At 32.3% G+C, this 18042-nt stretch overlaps 1 protein-coding gene across 1 annotated transcript; it reads right to left on the reverse strand.

Annotated features, from left to right (window-relative positions):
* Positions 1–10947: 10947 nt before the first annotated feature.
* On the reverse strand, positions 10948–11978 carry LOC107901037 (ethylene-responsive transcription factor ERF017). Its single transcript, XM_016826869.2, has one exon. It carries the CDS (start codon positions 11786–11788, stop codon positions 11192–11194), a length of 597 nt encoding a protein of 198 aa, XP_016682358.1. The 5' UTR covers positions 11789–11978; the 3' UTR covers positions 10948–11191.
* Between the last annotated feature and the right edge of the window lie 6064 nt (positions 11979–18042).

The following is an 18042-nucleotide window of genomic DNA, read 5'->3' on the forward strand; positions in this document are numbered from 1 at the left end:
CCTACTCAGAGAGTTACACAGGTGAGGACACGGGGTGGGACACGACCGTGTGTCCCGAGTTCGAAGGTTACACTGCCTAAGACATGGGGGTATGTCTCAATTGTGTGGGTCACACGGCCGTGTGACCCTTGTAGTCAAATTTTTCAAAATTTTTATTAAACTTTCCAAATGTTTCCAATTTGGTCCCGAATTATTTCTAAGGTGTTTCTAGGGCCTTGAAAGCTCGATTAAGGGACGATATGTATGTGAAAGAAGGTATTATAATATGTTTTCAGTTATGTATGAAATGTATGTTTTAATGTTCCATTTGTACGGTAATGCTTCATAACCCTAAGTCGGTGACATATACGGGTTAGGGTGTTACAAATTGAATTTGTATCTTAAGCAAGCCGATGAGAGAATGATGCTACAACTTGATGAGTTGGAACAATTGAGGTTATTTTCATACGAGAATGCCAAGATGTGTAATAAAAATATAAGAGATGACATGATAGTACTATACAACCTCGTGAATTCAGTGAAGGTTAGAAAGTGTTCTTGTTTAATTCGAGTCTAATGTTATTTCTTGGAAAACTCAAGCCTCGGTGGAAAGGACATTATACCATCCACAAAGTTTATCCATATGGAGTTGTAGAATTGTACGACAACCATGGAGCTACGTTTAAAGTTAATGGTCAACATCTCAAGCACTATTGGGATGATGAAGTTAAGCGAATTAAAATCTCGTTCAAATTATTAGACCCCTAATTTTTCATAAACCTACCTTTTAATAAAAAGTTCGAAATTATTTTCTTAAATTAGTACATTTAATTAATTCTGCCTAAGGAGATTGGAACTTAAGTAGGACCGTTGTGACCCTTCCAACCTTTCTTGAGAATTAATTTAATGTAATTTTTTGAAAAGAAAATTTCTAATTAATTTTAAAATTTTTATTTTTATTTTTATTTTTCAATTTTATCTTTGCATCTAATTTTAATTTTAATTTAATTTGTTTATGTTTTATAAAGGGGGTCAAATTGACCCAAGTACTAATCAATTTATTTATTTTTAAGCAGTCTAGTTTGTAAATATAATTTGGGCTTCAGGCCTCAATAGCAAAGAGGAGAAATTTACCCATTGATTTTCATTCATAAGGGTTCCCTAAAACCCTAATTTTGCCACCACTTTTTCCCTCCATCTTTACTTGCCGCCCAAGTCACCTTAAGTAGCTAAAATTTTGCTACAAGTTTGCCCTAATTCACCACAATATAAACCTCTCTCTACCAACATAATTCTCACAACCCTTAAAACAATTAGCTTAAACCCCAGCCACTCATTTTTTTCCTCTTAGCCGTCGGCCTAAATCCCAAATTTCTCTCCAAAATCCTTTTCCTGTCGTAAAACCCTAGCATTGTTGCTGCAAGGTTTTTGCCGGAACAACCCTATAACACCCTTAACCCATATCCATCGTCAAAATAGGGTTACGGAGCATTACCGTAAAACTATAATGTAAAAACATACATTTCCAATCATTTCATTAAAAATAGCATAACCAATTCATATTCATGCATTTCGTCCCTTAGTCGAGCCCTCGAGGCCTTAGAAACACTTTAGAAATAATTTGGGACTAAATTAGAAACAATTGAAACCTTGAGGAAAAAGTTTAAAAAATTCACACTACAGGGGTCACACGGCCATGTGGGCAGGTCGTGTAACATTCGAAATAGAGACAAACAGCTGTGTCCCGGCTCGTGTTCGTGCCTGTGTAACTCTCTGAATTGGGTCACATGGCCAAGCCACACGCCCGTGTGCCAGGTCGTGTACTAGGCCATGTAACTGTCTGACTTGCAACCTTTAAAACCTACAGGGGACACAGGGTCGTGTGTCATACACGACTAAGACACACAACCGTGTCTTAGGTCGTGTGGACAAGAAATTGGCCAAAATCAAGCCATTTCTTTCACCCATTCAAAACATGAATCCTAACAGAATTGCTCATATGACCAAGCCATCATAACCTACCCCAAACATGAATAAAAATGACCAATTCATTACACCATTTATCCATACAACCCATATGCCAATAAGGCACCTAAATCAAAACAATCAACTATACTTAAACATGTGCATATTTGGCCATTCATCAACCATTCACATCTAACTTATTTCTATACCAAACTTACCACAATTGACAACATTGAAACTACACCAACACATACCAAAATGGTTATTCAAAATATGCATCAACCTAGCCATATTAACATCAACCCTCAAGGCATCAAAATACCATAACTTCCACAAATTCAAAGCAACATTACATACCATAAGCACCAACTGAACATTAGACATAAATCCACCTATACATGCCATTATAACCTTGACTAAAACATCAAAATCTACCGATATAATCACTGGATAGTGTGATAGGTCTCTGATGAGCTTCCAAACTGGTCGAGCTTCTGATAATCTATAAAAGATAAGAAAGAAAACAATGTAAGCATATAATGCTTAGTAAGTTCATATAATATGAACATATCTTACCATTTAGATGCATAACTTTAAAATTAACATGAACCAATCCAACATAAGCTTGGCACAAACCTAAGCATCATCAACAATAAAGCTAGTGCTTAAACACATAACTTAACAAAATCATCACATGATAAGATAGATTTTATGAACATAGCACATTTGAATTCATACTTTCCATAAACATGGTTATACATACTTTGATCAACATCACTTCATACATTTCCATAAGTTCATAACTTAGCCATTTGAACACTTATAGTTCCTTCCCTTTTCATGCCCATTGAACCACTTAGAATAATATCGGATACACGGGAAGCCCACACAAAGTGTGCTAACATATGGTCTAAACCATTCCTTTTCCTTTACATCATTGCTCACTCGAGCCATAAATGGGTCTATCACACAAGCTGACAGTCAGAATGTAGATACATGATGCCGTTCACCCAAGCTTACAAGTATCCACAAAAAATGCTAAAACTCAGCCATTAGTAGGACATTTAGAACCAGCACCTGAAACATGGTAACCATAATGACATGTCATTTGTATCCTATATATTCCTAAGGTTCAAATGGGGCTCGATAGTCATCGAAACGTCGTTGGATTTCTATTGTAACATGATATGATAAATAACATAATAGCATATAAATCAAATAACATTAAATGTTTTTTAAACATACGAACTTACCTCAATTTTAAAGATGTCAAAATATGATTCACTAATCCGAGGCTTTAGCTTTTCCTCGATCTACATCTGTATGAGGCTTAACTTGATCAAAATAAGTAAATTCAATATGTTTACTATTCATACTATCCAACTCAGTCCAAATTCATACTTTTGCAAAATTAAATTTTTGCCCATAATATTTTAACTTCTTTATAATTTAGTTCTTAAGCTCGTAAATTAAAATTTATGCAATTTCATCCACATATCATGCTAGCGAATTTACCTAGGGGCTCATAATACCTCATACAAATCAACATTTTAAAAATTTATCATGGTATTTTCCTACTTTTACAAATAAGTTCCTAAATGATAATTTCATCAAAAATCACTTTATAAAAGTTGCTTATTTAACAACAAGGACTCATAATCTTTCATCAAACTTCATAAATAATGTAAGAACGTTCTGAAAAAACCCTAAACCTTTAATAATTTTGCAAACTAGTCCCTAGGCTAGCTAGATTAAGCTACAATGATCCCGAAAACATAAAAATCATTAAAAACAGGACCAGATTACACTCACATGCAATGGAAGAGCTTGGCCAAACCCTAGCTAAGTCTTCAATGGTGAAATCAGGTGAGAAAATGCAAAAATGAAGAAGATGGACACATTTTCTTTTAGTTATTTTAACTTTAATTCCTATTTACCATTTTATCCTTTTAAAACATTAATAATTTCAATAAAACCAAACCCATAAATTTTCACTACCACATAACTTGTCTAATTACCATATAAGTCCTCTTACATTAAAGATATATAGCCATTTAATACCTTTAGCTACAAGAACTATACTTTTGCACCTTTTACGATTTAGTCCTTTTCAGGTAATTAAGCATGCAAATGATAGAATTTCTTAACAAAATTTTTATACGATACTACTAACATACCATAGATATTAAAATAATAATAAAATAAATATTTTCACGTCAAATTTGTGGTCCAAAAATCACTATTTCAATTTCACTAAAAATAGGTTATTACAAACCCTATCGCCGTCGCATCCTATTGCTATCGCAAGCTTCACGCCACCGCAAGCCCGTTGATGTCACAATCCTTTTGCCATCACAAGCACCCTTCTATAACCCAGTGTCAATTTCTTTTCTCTTCCTTTTACCAAAACTTTGCCTATGTTTTGGGAAAAATCACCATGTCTCGTAAAAGAACTAGATCTTCCAAGACCTTTACCGAAAATGTCATTGTGATTCAAGATGAAGAAGTGAAAGAAAGGTTTGATTCTATCTTCAAAAATCAACCTATGATGCTAAAAGAAAGTTTCAACTTGGAAAACAATGATAAGATGGTTGTGTCTTTGCCAATTCGAAAGATAATTGATGCCCTCAATTGGAACTATTTTTACGATGCACGATCATGACCCAATAAGGAGTTAGTTTGAGAGTTCTATGCCAATTTGACTAAGCCAGATGCTACTGAAGTTCTTGTTTGCAAGAAAAATGTACCCCTAACTTCTAAGTCCATTAATGATTTGTTTAACTTGTTTGATGTTAAAGAAGATGAGAACTTAGCCATGATGACAAAGATAAATTGGGATTTTCTTCAACAATAGTTTAATTTTGTAGCAAATCTAGGATCCCAATGGATTATAAGCAAGTATGGTAGTCATTCTTGCCGAAGGGATATCTAAAATTATTGGCTAAGGTATGGTTTTACTTTGTCTGATATAGTTTCATGTTATCTCACACCGTTCCACCATCTCGATGGAGTGAATACTTTTTTTGTATGTAATTATGACAGAAAAGTCTATCAATGTTGGGAAGATCATTATTAAGGAGATCCATGATTTTGCTAGAAAGAAGACCGGAAGTGCTTACTTCCCATCATTGATAACTTCACTTTGTTTAAGGGCCCAAGTTAAAACTAAAGCAAACATAAAGGGTCCGTATGTTCAAGGTTGCATCATATCCCATGATCTTGAGAGGTCAGTGGAGAATGTCTATGAGCTAAACCCAACTGAACCAGATAAACCAATAGAACCAAAAACTGATGAGTCATTGAACAAATCTGAAACTGAAGCTAACTCAGTTACTGTGATAGAATAAACAGAATCAGAATAAGAATTGAGCAATCTAGAATTAATAAAGGAACCAGAAGTTTCTGAACCAAGCAATGAGCCGAATGCTAATGAGCCAGTTGAATCAAGTCTTAATCTTGAGTTGACTATTCATATGCCCACTTCTTCAAACATTGCGAAGAAATCAAAATTGTCAATTATGATGGATATGATGAAATTTATGCATAACCAACAACAAGCTTATCGGAAATATGCAAAGATTAGAGATGATTCCAGAAGAAATATTTTGAAAAATATCTCTAACAAATTTTTTCTTAAATTCCTACATTATATCTTTGAGTCATGGAAGGAAGATGAGAATGAAAGCGAGGATGAAACATCAAAGGAGAAAGACGAGGAGGATAAGTTAAATAAATAAAAGGGGAATTTCTTGCCTTTAGTTTTTATTTCTTTTAAGTGTTTATTTTTATTTCCTAGTTAGAATTTTTGCTTTCGTATAATAAAATAACAAGCATGAATAAATAAGTTCAATGCCTCTTCAATTGAAAAGTGAAGTGATGTGGTAATGAGAATGAACATGTCTAGGATTGGATTGTTGAGAGAGACTTAATATTAAGTAGTCTTTATGACTCGCATTTTTTTTCTTGCAACCCTACCTGGTGTCAGTTTTCATTCATTACTTTGTTTTTGCAATGAGGACATTGTTTCTTTTTAAAGGGGGTAAGGCATTTCGCATGGATTTTAAAGTATGTTTCGATCATTTTACTTAATTATGCTGAAATAAATGAATGTTCAGAGAGAATTTTTGTTCATAAGTATGTTCAAATGCAAGCATGATTTCTGATTTTATCTAATTTATTCTTATGTTATCTTGAGTGATGGAATGCTTGTATGTTCTTTATACTTATGTAGTATTTTCCATGAAAATTTGATTTCTTTAGAAATAGACATGCATAAAGGTTTAAGTCTTTAGAATTGACTTAGTAACTTTCTTGAGGTGAAACCTAAGAGGTATAAGAATCCAATATGATATAGGCACATTTTCTTTGGATCGTTTGAGCCTTTCAAGCTGACCTTATTAAATTAACCTTTGAAACTTAATTTTTGAGCTTAATGGTCTGTTTATTGTAAATTACCTACATCATAAGTCATATAACCATTTTTTTAATTTTATCATATTTTTTGCACCTATCTTAACTAAATTTGTCTTGGTGATCAAATTTTGAGAAAAAATAGAAAAGATGTACATGCTCTTCACATGTTTTTTTAAAAAAATGATAAAAAAATAAAGGTAAGTTTGTTCAAAAGAATAAAGAGTAAAATTTTCTCAAAGTTTGAAAAATAAAATTTGAGCATGAGTTCGAAGTAAGTTTGGGGGTGTTCCAAAAATCCAATTTTATGAAGGTTGTGACACAGAAAGATCCAAGACAAGTTAGGGTTAAGATGATTGAACCTAAAAACTCACTTCTCTTTATCCCTACCTTTAGCTTAGCCCTATTACAACTAATAAAAGACCTATTGATTGAATGATTATATCGACTACATTAGTAGAGAGAAATTACTAAGCTCAACTTATAAAGACCATTAATTAAACCTTGGGATTGCTATGTTTAGTTGATAAGGAATGCATATTGATTGGTGAATGTTATGTATGACTTTGAAAATGCATGCAAACTATGATTCATGTTGACATTATGATGTACTTAGTATAAAGTTGGAAATAGTATTTGCATTAAAGCTACTCGTCAATAAAAAGTATTTTTGAGCATGATTTTGTTGATGCATGTTTATGTACGAAGATTGGTGCTACTTTATCATTTTGCAAAATTGCCTTAGCAAAAGTTGTGATGTGCATGAACATTACTCGGGATGAGCAATGGTTTAAGTTTGGAGGTGTGTAAACTCGAAATTATATAGTATTTTTCTATATATTTTTACCATCTTTTTACTTAATAAATATGCTAATCTTGGTTAATTGTTATTAAAATAAGTGAATTTTACATAATTAGTAATATTGGGCATGAATTTATAAAGTATGTGAAATTGTGCTTAATTACATGATTTTTGTACATATTTTATATTACTTCATGTTAATTTATTAATATGTGATTTTTCACTATGTAGGAGAACCATTGAAGATGTGATTAATATGAATGAAACATGGACATGCACAAATCAATTCATGTGGACAGCAAGACCATACAAATTGGGTCATGATGTTGATAATTTGACCCTATAAAAGATGTGCTAAAAGATGGACATGTTTGCTAAATTATTGGACTAAGAAATCATCCAAAAAGAAGAAATTAAACCCAATTTCGACATAGGTAGATGGCTTCCCAAAAACAAGCTTTGAGGTATTTAATTATAGGTCTTTACAGTTGGAAAATAATCAGAAATTAGCCCAACAACTTTCTGTTGAAATCGTCCACCCTATGGCTATTAATAACCTTGGTTTGAATTCAAAATGAGGAGACTAAGTCATCCTATTTTCCATGAAATGTGGCTCACCATATGTGAGAGAAAAGGAAGGAATTTAAATTATATTTTTAGCAAACTCTACCCTTTACCCTCACCTATAAATACCATGCATCCCTCATCCCTTCATCCATAACACATCTCTCAATCTCTCTTCATTCCACTCTCTCATTTCCCTTTTTTTCCCTTACATAGTCATCCATCACCCTTCCATCCTTTAGCCACAAAAGCTTTGTCAAAAGCATTCCTTGGCCGGCCATCTTGAAACCCTTAGCAAAGAAGCATCGATCATAATAGAGGAGTGCATTAGTTAGAATAGATCCGAAAGGCTGCTGAACTGAATAGAGTTTACTATTTCCTCTTGTTATTTATTTGAATTATGTTTGCTTTGAGTTTATTGTTTTTGACATCAACTATGGTATTTTAAATCCTATTTGCTAGGATGATTATGTTAATTTAATAAGATTTATTTTATTCATGTTTAATATGTTTGGGCCTCAATCGATCATGTTTTCAATTAATATCATGATACATTTCACTCATACGTGATTGGGTGCACTCAGATTAGCTGAGTAATCCTAACTAAACGATAGCTAGTAAGCACATAATTGAAAAGTGCAATACTCAATTTAGATCCTTAAACCCGACTAAGTTGAGGTTTATAATATCTTTAGTTAGCTCTATTATCTTGCATAGTTTTTAGGTTTATGTAATTAAACTATTGAAAACGTAAATGTCCCTGTGACCTTACATAAATGTTACGAAACTCTTAGTCTAATATGATCAATAAAATGAATATTTCACTAAGAAAAAAATCTAAGAGGACTTAATTTGGTTTCCAAACTCATAGAAGATCGGGTTGCCATGGAAGTACTTCCGAACATTGTTAAGCATGATAAAACATATTGAATTGATTAATATAATTTTCCTAGCCCATTTAATGTTGATTGTTTTTGTTGCTAAAGCCATTCATTCATACATTTAGATTATTTGCATTTAGATTAAAATTGCATTAGGGATCACTCTTTGCATCTAGTTAATTTAGTCATCACAATTCAAAATTATTGAGTTATTATATCAAATTGTGATTTATAATTTTACAAATAATCGATTAACATACATAGTCATTGTGGAGACGATAACTCATTTTACTTAATTGTTACTTGAATGACTGTGTACACTTGCACAAACTGCGTTACAATTAGAGACATAGATAGTAGCTTTAGAGTCGAGCCACCAATTACAGGACTTATCGGTCATGGCTATGTTGAGTTCGGTAATCATATCAATCTCCAAACTCTCGATCCCTTCTGTAACCATGGCCACTAAGTTCATGTCCTCCACCATATTGGCTTTAGAAGTTGTGGCATCTTGCTTATTTTTGAGAAGTTTACAATCCTTAATGTAATGTCCTTTCTTATTGCAATTATAATAATTGCGAGATATTTTCTTCTTGTCTTGCACGTCCTTGGCCTCGGATGTGGCTTTTTGCTTACCATTTCGAAAGTTTTTAGACTCGCTCGCATGGTTCACTTTAGAACTTTGGGGAAGATACACTGCATCACGCTTTCGAGTTTCCTCTTCAATATGCAAATGCCTAAGTGTTTTCTCCATAGTGAAGTCCTTTGTTATATGTAGAAGTTTCTTTCGATAATTGTTCCAAGACAAAGTTAACTTTGAGATGATAGCCCTGACTTGTAACAATTTCGAAATACAAACTTTCAAGTTACGAAGCCTGCTTACAAGGACTTGTAAGTGATGGACTTGATCCATGATGGGGATACTATCGAGCACTTTGAATTCAAAATACTTCATCATTAAAAATTTATCAGTACATTGTCTCTCGGTGTTGTATTTCTCTTCAAAATCTTTCCATATTTCCATCGGTGATTGCATTGACTTGTAGAGATCATACAATCAATTAGATAAGGTGTTGAAGATGTATCCTTGACATGTGAAATTGTCTTCTTTGTGCTTCTTTTTAAGTTTGACCACTTTCGTAATTTCCTCGGGGTTTGCATTGGGGGTGGGATCCTCTACGAGTTGTAGGTTTGGATCTAGAACTTACAACACATTTAAGATAGTAAGAAGGAACAACATCTTGTCCTTTCAGCGATTGAAGTTTGAACCATCAAATCGGTGAAGTTTCACAAACTCTTGGTTCACCACTTTGAAAGTGGTGGTAGCCTCCGTCGCCATCTCCAAAATAGTTTTCTTTGATTGTTGGATATTATAAGTGGAAAAGATAGATCCGGAGACGATATTGAATTAAACAGTAGACTTCGAAGAGCGGGTGACACGTTCCAAAGAGAACTATTTGCCCCCACATAAAGTTGCTAGAGGGTTAAGACAAAGGCCCTCCCGGGATACAATGAAGCTTTTGAATTTCCTTTAATTAGTAAAATCGAGAAATTCCCTAATTCTTACTCTAATTTCTGAAAATATGATTGATTATAATGATTTTTGTGAGCACCATAGACCCTCTATTTATATGCACTCAATAGATCCTATTTTAAGGAGTCACAACCTTTCATGTTGGACATGAAGAAATATGTCCTATGGAAATGTATCCATTGAATGATAAATAATCACTTTCTAAATTTGAATAAATGCTCATCAATAATTAAATTTGCTATTTACAAATTCCAACAGTTAGTGGTGAGTGCATTCACGCTAATAAGCGAGTGGTCTGATGGAAGATGAAGCATACAAATAGAGACCAATCAAGTGATGCGAGGTGGAGAGTCATCTACAAATATCTTTCAAGTGACTTCTAGTTACGCCATGTATCCAAAAAGTGTAGGGGGTGTTTAACAATTTGAATGGTAAAAAATGATGCATTTAAGCATTCAACATTTAGTGGAAATATGGCGTTGTATTAATAAATTGGGAAGGTCAGGATGGAGAATAAGAGCTAGGGTAGTAAAATTGGGAAAGTGAAAGTGAAATCCAAGTTTATATAAAGAAGATGCGCAAGCACTGTTGGAACTGATTAAACACTTTGATACCAACTCTTAAATAAGATCTGAAAAACAAAATAGAATAACTTACCCCTTAAATGGAGTGTGGTCTGTTCTGACTCCATGCAAGGAATTAAAATTTTAAAATAACGATAAAATTTTCATTCTAAGCTCACACATGAAATTTATGTGTACCGACAGGTTGAGAGACATCCTATACTGTTTCTATTTTAATAGCTGTAGTAATATAATAATCCTTTTATATTTTATTAAAATAATAAACAGTAATCCGTCCAATTACTACAAAAAATTACACACGAGAAAGAAGAAGAAAAATAATTTTTTTTATAAACTTTACATTCGTTTTACGGACTAAGCTATTATAGTTGATGTTTTTAAGGATGAGCAAAAAAGGATGGCCGTACAAAAATTGGCCTCTCGAATATCCGGATCCAACTCTGGATACTAAAATGCCCAGGTCGACCCGATTTTAGAAATTCCAAAGAAAAGATTCTGGAACTAAAATCCCATCCAAATAATCCTCTTCGTACCCGACGTTGGGCAACGATGATCCGAGAAAATCACTTGAGAAATCCTCAAATCCAGGGAATATCAACCCATAATCCGATTCATAAATACCCGAACCGATTGTCAAAAGATCAAGAAACGATCCGTCCATAGGCAACTCACTATCTAACTGAACAGTCCCGTCCGAAACCGACGGTGATGGGGACTCCGTTTGGAACCCAGAGTTGGATTGCTCGGATTGGATCCTGGGAGGCTCCGAGTTCGCAAACTGTGCTGCAGCGGCTTGAATTTGGGGCCGCGTTAAAGACCTAGCTCCAGCTATCTCGGGAGGGTTATCAGGGAAGTTGAATTTGGCAGAGCGGCCGCGTAAGCAAAAAAGAGCGGCGTCGAAAGCACGCGCTGCTTTCTCGGCTGAGTCATAAGATCCCAGCCAAATCCTTTCCCTGCTGTTGGGTAGTCTGATTTCGGACACCCATTTCCCCCATTTTCGCTTTCGGACACCCTTGAACCGTGAATCGCTTCGCTCCACTGCTGGTTTTTCACTTATGTGTTTCACCATCTTCGAGTGCTATATGGTGGAAGTCTTGATTTTTTGTTTTTGTTTTTGTTTTGTTCTTTGCAGAGGATTTGATTGTTGTTGTTGTTGTTGTTTGAGATTGAGAAATGGAGGAATTTGCGGCTCTGTTATATATAGGATATGGGGGAAAGCCATCCTTTGACTCTGAGTGATGAGTCAAAGTTAAAGAGACGCGTCGATTGGAGTTTGGAAGCCGCAAAGAGCTTCACTATGCTGATGTGGCGTCTTACAGAAGTCCAAAAGTTCTACGCGGGGATGAAATTTCCACCACGTGCCTCTTTTATTACTCGTGCCAATATTCTACATCTAGAGACTAATTTAATTTAACAAAAAGAAAAAGGACTAGGACTAGGCAGTGAATAATTTATTGGGACTTTAAAAACTATAAACATGTTGCTGCACTGGATATGCATCAAAGGCATTCGCTAGTCTCCTCACTCAGCTATACAATTAACTTCTATACTAGAATTGCAAGAAAAGGAAAATGGAAATTATTTTGAAGAAAAAAACTTTTAAAAAATATAAAATATCAACAACATGGCATGTATGTTTATTTGGCATTACTTTTATATTTAACCACAACAAAAATAATTAAAATAGTAAAATTAAGAATTTAGAAATCATGAAATGCTACGTCCAATTTATGTTACTTGTGGGTATCGCTTAAGATTTATTATTTTATAAAAAATAAATACATTTTTAATTATTTCTCCGATGACTTGATCAATAATTTAAATATAACATAAATAAGTTAGATTCAAATTAAACTTAATGATAATTACCATTTGTGAAATATTAAAACAAGGATAATTATTTACTATATTGACTGTAGAACAAGTGGGGTTAAGATTTTGTAATGTTGTTTTAAGTTATATTTAAAATATTTAAAAATATATAAATAAGACATGTGACAAAATCTCAACTCAATTTGTGAAATAAAAATTTCGTATACCAAATAATTACCCTAAAAATAAATAATGGATGTAAAGTAATCTTGCTCCTAAGATTATAAAGTATGACCGGAACTTAAATTATAATTAGATTAGAATAATTCTATGCATGATTTGCATATATTACTACTTAAACTAATATAAAATTTAAAGGGTAAATTATATATATCGTCACTCAACTATAAAAAATTTTCATTTTAGGCATTTAAGATAAAAGAAAAGTTTGCAATTTAAATATTCATGTTACATAGTTTAGTCCTTTTGGTCACTCCTATTAAAATCACAAATAATTAGATGACCTAGTAGTTAAAAATGGTATAATAACAAATTTAACTCTCAACTTTTACATATTATGTCGATTTAGTCATAATTTTAAAAAGTAACCCTCAAAATTAACAAATGTTCTCAATTTGGTCCTAATTTTAAAAACAATTTAAAGAAATATATAAAAACACATAAATATTTTATTTATTTTTATTCAATCCAAAATTATTTTTTTAAATATTGAAAACTAATGAATCAAAACTATCCAGTGAATTTGATTTAGGTCTATTTGATTATCTTTAATACAAATTCAGAATTTTAAAAATCATAATCTTCACCCACTTTACAATATGATCAATTCTAACCGAAGCCTTCACTTAAAAATATGATTATCTTTACCAACCAACTATGAAGAATGAGAAACCATCCAAATGCCAAGTATGGATGACATCTAAGCCATTCTTCAACACTAGCTCTATCCACCCATTATGGATCCCTGATGCTACGGATACTCCATTCACTGCTTCAACCTTTGAAGAATTTGTGGGGAATTTGTGCTGCACGTAAACACCATTCCCTCCATTGGTGAAGGCATCAGCTAGCTTTAATAGAGTTTTCGGTGGAACATAAGATACATTGTTGACAGTGTAACGAGGTTCGCCATCGATCTCTGCAACCGAGTTTTGGAGAATAAAGGATTGCGATAATAATTTTGGTTTGGGGGAGAGGGAGAGGGACGGGGTGAGGTGAGGTGGGGAGAGTTTTTATTATTATTTTATTTAATATTAATATAATATAATTATTTCTATTTAATATTAATATTAATATAAAATTTAATTTATTATTATATTCTTTTTGAAAACATTTATATATTTCTTTAAATTTTTTAGAATTAGGATCTAATTGAAAATATTTGTAACTTCAGATAGTTACTTTTTTTTAAATTATGACTAAATAGATATTAAAGTTGAGGGTTAAATTTTTTATGATACTAATTTTTTAAATACTACGTCAGCTTGTCGTTTGGAATTTTAACGGGGAGTGACTAAAAATAACCAAACTATATAATGTAAGTGCTTAAATTACAAACTTTTTATTTCAAATGCCTAAAATAAAAAACTTTTGATAGTTGGGTAATTGTTTATGTAATTTACTCAAATTTAAATTGAGAATTCATACATAGTTTACAAAGAATTAGACTCAAACTTTGAGATTATAAAATTCTCAAAACCTTGTCAAAAGTCATACTTTAGTTAGTATCGACATTATTATTAGTATGATAACATATATAAATTTTAACTCACTTAAATACGTTTATTTTCTTATTTGAATGTTAGGAAGAGATTATAAGTAATTATTAAGATTATATTAAAAAAAATTTCAAAGCCTTAAACGTATTAGGGTAGGTTTGAATGGACGATTGGGTACGGTGCGGTGCGTTTAGCTTACTTTTTATCTCACACTATAGTATCGTTACAATATCTAATCTCACTGTCACCGCTGTTTTTACATTAACTGTAGAAAAACACACCGTCCATCCAAACTCGTTTAAATTGGGTTTAGAGCAGCTCATATTATCTCAGTTTCTGTTTTGAAAATAATAATTTTTTATAAAAAAATTAAATCTATTGATGCCTGATATTAGAACAAGTGTCGGAGGCATTTCAGCAGTAGACTGTAAAAGGAGACAAAAGAGTGACATCATCCTACAGCGTCAGGTTGGCATAAGTAGGCAAATATCGTACGGGTCCCAACCACCGCGCATGCCATCCGGCAATGGATATGTGTTTCCTGGCCGCACGCGCTCATACTTTACGTCATGCATGATTTACATATTTCCCTGAGGAGACGTTGTTCATCTTATCAGTCAAATTTTACCTTTGACTTCGTTTTCATGAATCTTTTTTGGGTGAATGTATCCTACTGATACAAGATCTAATTCCACTATAAAAATCTATTTAAATTAATTTTTCTATTATTAAATAGATTAATTAAAATTTTATACTATTAATAAATTAAATAAATTAAAATTAGAATTGAGTTAAGATTCACGGTTTAAAAAAATATTATTTTCTATGTAACAGAGTTAATATTTTTAAAATTTGTATGGTTTCACAAATAAAATTCTTTTATTTAGAATTGAAATATATATATATTTTATTTTCTATATAATAAATGTTAACTACGTGATAATTTGAATTTGTTTATTTTATTGTAATATAGATACAAAATTAATCTAGAACGACTAATTTTATCAATTCCTAATACGAAGATTTCCTAAATATTATAACCATTTATTTTGTCTTTCCCCCTTCCCTTCCCTTCCTTTTGTTTTTGTTTGGTAACATATATAAACAACGAAGTTGTTCTAGTAAATATGGTCATTCATGTTGGAAAAATATAAATTTTCGAAAGCTTTGAGGCATATTCTCGATTAGTAAAGGTAGAGATTTGAATCATAAAATTATGGTTTTATATTCTAACCCATGAGACCTTTATAAAAGTATATCATATGCTTAAAATGGTTGAATAATGAATAAGAAATTGATGCTCAAAGTAAGACACTTGTGATTTATGTTGAGGAAAATGGAAAGCTTAGTCCTACATTAGTTAGATATCAAGTGTGAAATATATTTATATATATGAACCAACTTGGTAGTTATTGAATTACTAAACTTATGCTTTCCCTTGCGCGCAAGGTGGCGTGCAAATCCAAACTTGTCAGGGTTGTGGACATGGGCGACGCGAAATGTTCGGACCGATTAGGGCCCTTCTAGACTTGCGAATATTTTAGTTTTACCCCAATACGTAATTTTATTTTCCTTAAAGCTTAACAAAGCTTATCTTCAAATTCTATTTGGAATTAAAAAGACAAATTGAGGTTAAGGCTCATTTAATTCAGATGTTAATGGCTCCTTAATTCACAGGCGTTATTGGCTTCATTAGTCAAAAATTTCCAAAAGTTTTTCATTTGAATTTTATTTAGAACCAAATAATTTGCAGGAAAAGAAGTACACTTAATTTTTCAAAATTTCGAGATCTTTTCCTTGCATATTTCAAACCTGTTTTCGATGATAGAAGAAAGCAATGCTACAGTTCGTTGATCACTGCAGCCATGCTACTGCCGTGCTCATCTCGTTGTTGTATCCTGGGAGTATAATTTTCAATCCAGTCTTTATTTCTATTTTTTTAGATTATATATATGTAAATCTATATTGTTCTGGTTTGGTCTTGTGATTTAAATAAATATTTTACATTACTGTTTATTTCAGTAACGTGTGTGCAACAATCTTAAGACAAATCCTTTACCATTTTCTAATCTGAGACTAACATGACACTTTAGTGAAATTGTATTTTGTTTGTAAACAAAAAATCAATTGAACAATTCTGTTTCAGGATTTTATTTTTGTCGTTCAACAGGATTTGTTTGATTTTCTGTTTCCAAATAGAAATTAATTGAACAATTCTGTTCAGATATGCATCGATATATATCAAGCACTATTTGGTAACCATAGAGGTGTGTGGGTAGAGTGCAGAAAAGTACAACTTTGGTATATAAAAGGTTAGGAATTTCAGTCCATTTTGACAACTTTTCTCTCATGCGTATACATTGTCCCAAGAATGCGATACTAAGGTTAGAGCTGTAAATGATTAGAGATTAGACAAACCCATCTATATTTATATATATTTTAATTTTTAAGCTTGTTTGTATTCATTAAAAATTTCAAATTTTCACACTTAATCCATTGCTCGTCCCGCGTAATGTAAAACAAAAAATTTAGATAAGACAATCTTGCAATATGTTTAAATAGAACCCTTAAGCAGAATCAACTTTTATACATACACATACATCAACAAAATCATGCTCACAAACTCTTTTTATTGATAAGTCGCTCATATGCAAACATTATTTCAAAATTTTATACTAAGTGCGGGAAAAATGCTAGCATAAGTCATAGAGTGCATGCTATTCAAGGTCATACATAACAGTCACCATTCAATCAAAATATCCTTATCAATTAGACTGAACAATCACAAGATTTAATTAATGGTCCTCATATGTTGAACCTAGCAATTCCTTTCCACTAATGTAGTCAGCATAATCATCAAAATAAATAAGTCTTTTACAAGGTTGTAATGGGACTAGGCTCAAGGTAAGGATAAAGAGAAGTGAAAATTTTTAGGTTTAATAATCTTAACCCTAATTTTGCCTTGGATCTTTTCGAGGTACATCCTTCCCACTAACAGGTTTTACCACCACAAAACTTAATTTGAAGCTTTGTTGTAACACCCCTTACCCGAGACCGTTGCCGGAGTCGAGCTCGAGGCATTACTTTACTTAACTTAAAAATTCGGGGCATAAAATTTTACTTTTGAAATTAATTTCACTATTCACAACAAAGTTGTCCACCTGCACAACAGTTACTAATTTAGTTATAACTCGAGCTACGGAATTTGAAATTTAAACCTGTAAATTTTCTCTAAAACTAGACTCATATGTCTTCTTACCATAAAGTTTTCAGAATTTTTGGTTCAGCCAATTAGTACAGTTTATTAGTTAAAGTCTCCCCTGTTTCACCACTCGACTATCCTGACCTCTTGTCACTAAAAATAAGCTTTCTCATTGTAGGATTTTCATATGCTGTTCTCACTTGTTTCTACAGAAAATAGACTCAATAAGGAATCTATAAATATAAACTACAACTCATAAAATTTTTATTACAATTTTTAATGATTTTCTAAACTCAGAATAGAGGACTCTAAAAATAGTTCTGACTCTGTCTCACTAAAATTAACATATCTTAAAATATAAAATTAATTTTGCTACACCATTATTTTTCAATGAAAGTAGACTCAATAAGCTTTAATTATACATATCATTCACCTTATAATTAATTTTATACTATCATAGGTGATTTTTCAAAGTCACGTCACTATTGCTGCTTGAAATCTGTTTCTTTGCAAATTTTACTCTTTCATGATTTCTATGCATGATTTATCACCTAAACATTTGTAACAACA

The sequence above is a fragment of the Gossypium hirsutum genome, chromosome D06, assembly GCF_007990345.1.
Source record: "Gossypium hirsutum isolate 1008001.06 chromosome D06, Gossypium_hirsutum_v2.1, whole genome shotgun sequence".
In the NCBI taxonomy this organism is placed as follows: Eukaryota; Viridiplantae; Streptophyta; class Magnoliopsida; order Malvales; family Malvaceae; genus Gossypium; species Gossypium hirsutum.